At 37.5% G+C, this 3,042-nt stretch overlaps 1 protein-coding gene across 2 annotated transcripts; it reads right to left on the bottom strand.

Annotated features, from left to right (window-relative positions):
- Positions 1-293: 293 nt before the first annotated feature.
- On the bottom strand, positions 294-1,876 carry LOC136883094 (uncharacterized). 2 transcript variants are annotated; one of them, XM_067155286.2, is made up of 2 exons: positions 1,707-1,876; positions 294-1,560 (listed from the first exon to the last, which is right to left on the bottom strand). In XM_067155286.2, the coding sequence occupies exon 2, from the start codon at positions 1,558-1,560 to the stop codon at positions 1,090-1,092; it is 471 nt and encodes a 156-aa protein (XP_067011387.1). In that variant the 5' UTR covers positions 1,707-1,876; the 3' UTR covers positions 294-1,089. The 2 variants fall into 2 exon arrangements, with proteins under 2 accessions (XP_067011387.1, XP_067011379.1); XM_067155278.2 differs by having other exon boundaries at positions 1,642-1,876.
- Between the last annotated feature and the right edge of the window lie 1,166 nt (positions 1,877-3,042).

Raw genomic sequence — 3,042 nt, forward strand, 5'->3', positions numbered from 1 at the left:
TGGTTTGATGCAGCTATCCATGCCACCCTATTCTGTGCTCATCTTTTCATTTCTACATTACACCTGTATCCTACATCTGTTCTAATCTGCTTGTCATATAATAATAATGTTCATGATATTAGCTCAATTTTGCAGGTTATGTTTATCCGTCTGCTATTACTGTCAGTGCACTGAGTGGATTGATTTGTAATTTTATCATATTCGTTTATTCCATAGTATTCCCCTCCTGGCTGACTAAAATTTCTGGGGAGAACACTGCTCAGCGTTAAGCAGGTCGAAATAAAGACAATATATTCACAGTGGCGAAATCGATATAATATAGTTTTCAAAGGAAACATAAAAATCTGAAAGACTCATCTTCAAAAGACATTATAAAATCTGTGATGCTCAGCATCAGAACTGTTTAACACTAAATTAGAAAACAAAAGACAAATCTCATTATAAAAGCTGCCATTTAGAGACATGCTTGAAGGTCTTGACTGAAACTGCAAGTGAGACACACTAACAGGTTTGTCTCTCAGATAAATAATATACCCCAATGTGCTTCAGCATAAACTTTGTAAAACCGAAATATAAATTATAATAAAAAATGAGGCTTTGTAAAGAACTAAGTTCATACCACAGACTACTAATTCTTTATGCACTGTTTTCAAAGAAGATTATTCGAACCTTGTAAATTCAAGAGCAAACAATTTTCTTGAATAACTGCCACCAAATATTACATTTAACCATCATTATAATAGCCTTATCATTGCAATAAATAAAGACTGATCAGCCTCACAGAAAAAAGTGAATATAATACTCTTTATCAGTGAACCAGAACATAATTCACACGTAACGGTTATTATGACAAATTGTACCACTTAAGAAATGTGTGTCAAATTTCTTACTAACATTGAGATTATCACCACCAATAGTTATTACATCAACCACATTTTAAAAACAATGTCATCTGCAGAAAAATCCCATCAATTCACACATTCAACGGGCTCACTACAAGTTTCCTCACAACATTCATACATGCTACCCATCAGGATTGCCCAAAGACAATATCATTAAAAAATGAAATTACTATTTCCTCTCTTTACCCTATTCGCTAACTTGAAGGTGCTGTATTTTATCAGACACAGATTCCACTTCCCGAGTTGGACGATCATCCGTCTCATCTCCAGCATTCACTTTAACATCTTCTAAAGATCGTGATTTATACAAACTGGTATTTTCTGTATTACTAGCAATAACACTCTGAGGAACACTTGATCCACAAAACCAATCTACTTCAACATCAGAAGAATTCTCACTCTTTGTACGAGCCCTTTCTTCTCTTGCATACGGAGAATTATATGGTTTATACCTATATGAAGGGCATTTTCGGTGACCAATAACAACACCAGTCACAAAACGCGTGTTCATTTGCAAAACATTAAGCGCTTGCCTATTGATACAACATTTACGTTTCATTTGTTCCTTCAGATAATCCCGTCGGCTGTCCGTAACGGAGCTCAGCATCCCCAACTCGTGCAAGGCTGCGTCTAAACCAGATAAAAGAGGTCCCTCCATCTGTAAAAATAATGTCAATTCTTTAACAAATAAACTGGATAGTATTTAACGGTGCGAATGTAATTATTACCAATAACCTACTTCTATCATTCTACAATTCAGTACGGTACTTATTCTGCATAAATACGATATAAAATTATATTTACTGGTTAAAACACGCTGAAAAATAGTCAAATGACACAGCCCTCGTACAACTGAACTTGAATTTATATACAGTTTACATGTCAAAAATTCAGGATTATATTTCACACCGTCTACGTATATGACAGCCAACAACTGGTTGTAACACTTTACCCGATCCGATTTCAACTATCAACAAACAAAAACAAACCTAAGTATGCATGGAATAAATCGTTGCCTACGTTATAATACAAGGCCTGGAAATAGAGCCCGTAAAACGCTATCGAAGTGGTCACGCTGAAGTTCAATGCCTGGCCGCTAGAGTCGCTTTCTTGCCCCCTGTCTACAGGTTCACGCCTTTAAACGTGTTTATTAACTTCGTTGGTTGTGAATATATTAAGCATTCGCAGTTCCAGTCATGGTTTATTCACGAGAAATTAAAGGTAGTGGAATTTCGTTTCACAAGTTTCCAGTGAATGTTCAATGTTTGAAACATTATACAGAGGAAGAATTACGCATGAGATACGACTTCCACCTGATGAAATTAGGTTCCTAAGTTTTGATCCGAGTTACGTCATAAAAATCGGATGATCCCAAAATTTGTCACTGAACTTCTTTGTAAACATTGCTACCGTGACCAGCGATCGTTTGAGAGGCCTCTTCAAACTCAGAAATTTTAAATTAGGAAACCAACCAGAAAAATAATTTGCCCAACAAATTTGGAGAAAATGAATGTACCAAGAGCTAAAAATACCGTATTGTATTTCCCCCCGGAACAATTTCTGGTTTGAAAAGTATGAAGGGCGTTTGTCCCGAGAGCATTAAATACAGTTTAAAATAAATCATTTATTATGAAATTTTTCGATGCGTATGACGTCTGCAACACCTCACATGGGACATATTCCAGGAATGAGAACAAACGAGCATCACTTAGTACTGAAGATGAACGCTTCAGTTGCTTAATTAATGATTTCCTGTCATATATTACGGAGCCGGTCCCTTGGTGTAGGGGTAGCGTGCCTGCCTCTTAACCGGAGGACCCGGGTTCGATTTCCGCACAGGTCAGGGATTTTCACTTGGACCTGAGGGCTGGTTCGAGGTCCACTCATCCTACGTGATATGAATTGAGGAGCTATCTGACGGCTAGAAAGCCCAGAATAACGGCAGAGAGGATTCGTCGTGTTGACCACGCGACACCTCGTAATCTGCAGCCCTTCGGGCTGAGCAGCGGTCGCTTGGTAGGCCAAGGACCTTCAAGAGCTGTAGTACCATGGGGTTTGGTTTTTGGTTTGTCATTATATTAAGAAAATTCAAATGCATTCAGAAAAAGTAAAAATGATTCATGAGGGAAATGTATCTTGA

Source organism: Anabrus simplex, chromosome 1 (assembly GCF_040414725.1).
Source record: "Anabrus simplex isolate iqAnaSimp1 chromosome 1, ASM4041472v1, whole genome shotgun sequence".
Classification (NCBI taxonomy): Eukaryota; Metazoa; Arthropoda; class Insecta; order Orthoptera; family Tettigoniidae; genus Anabrus; species Anabrus simplex.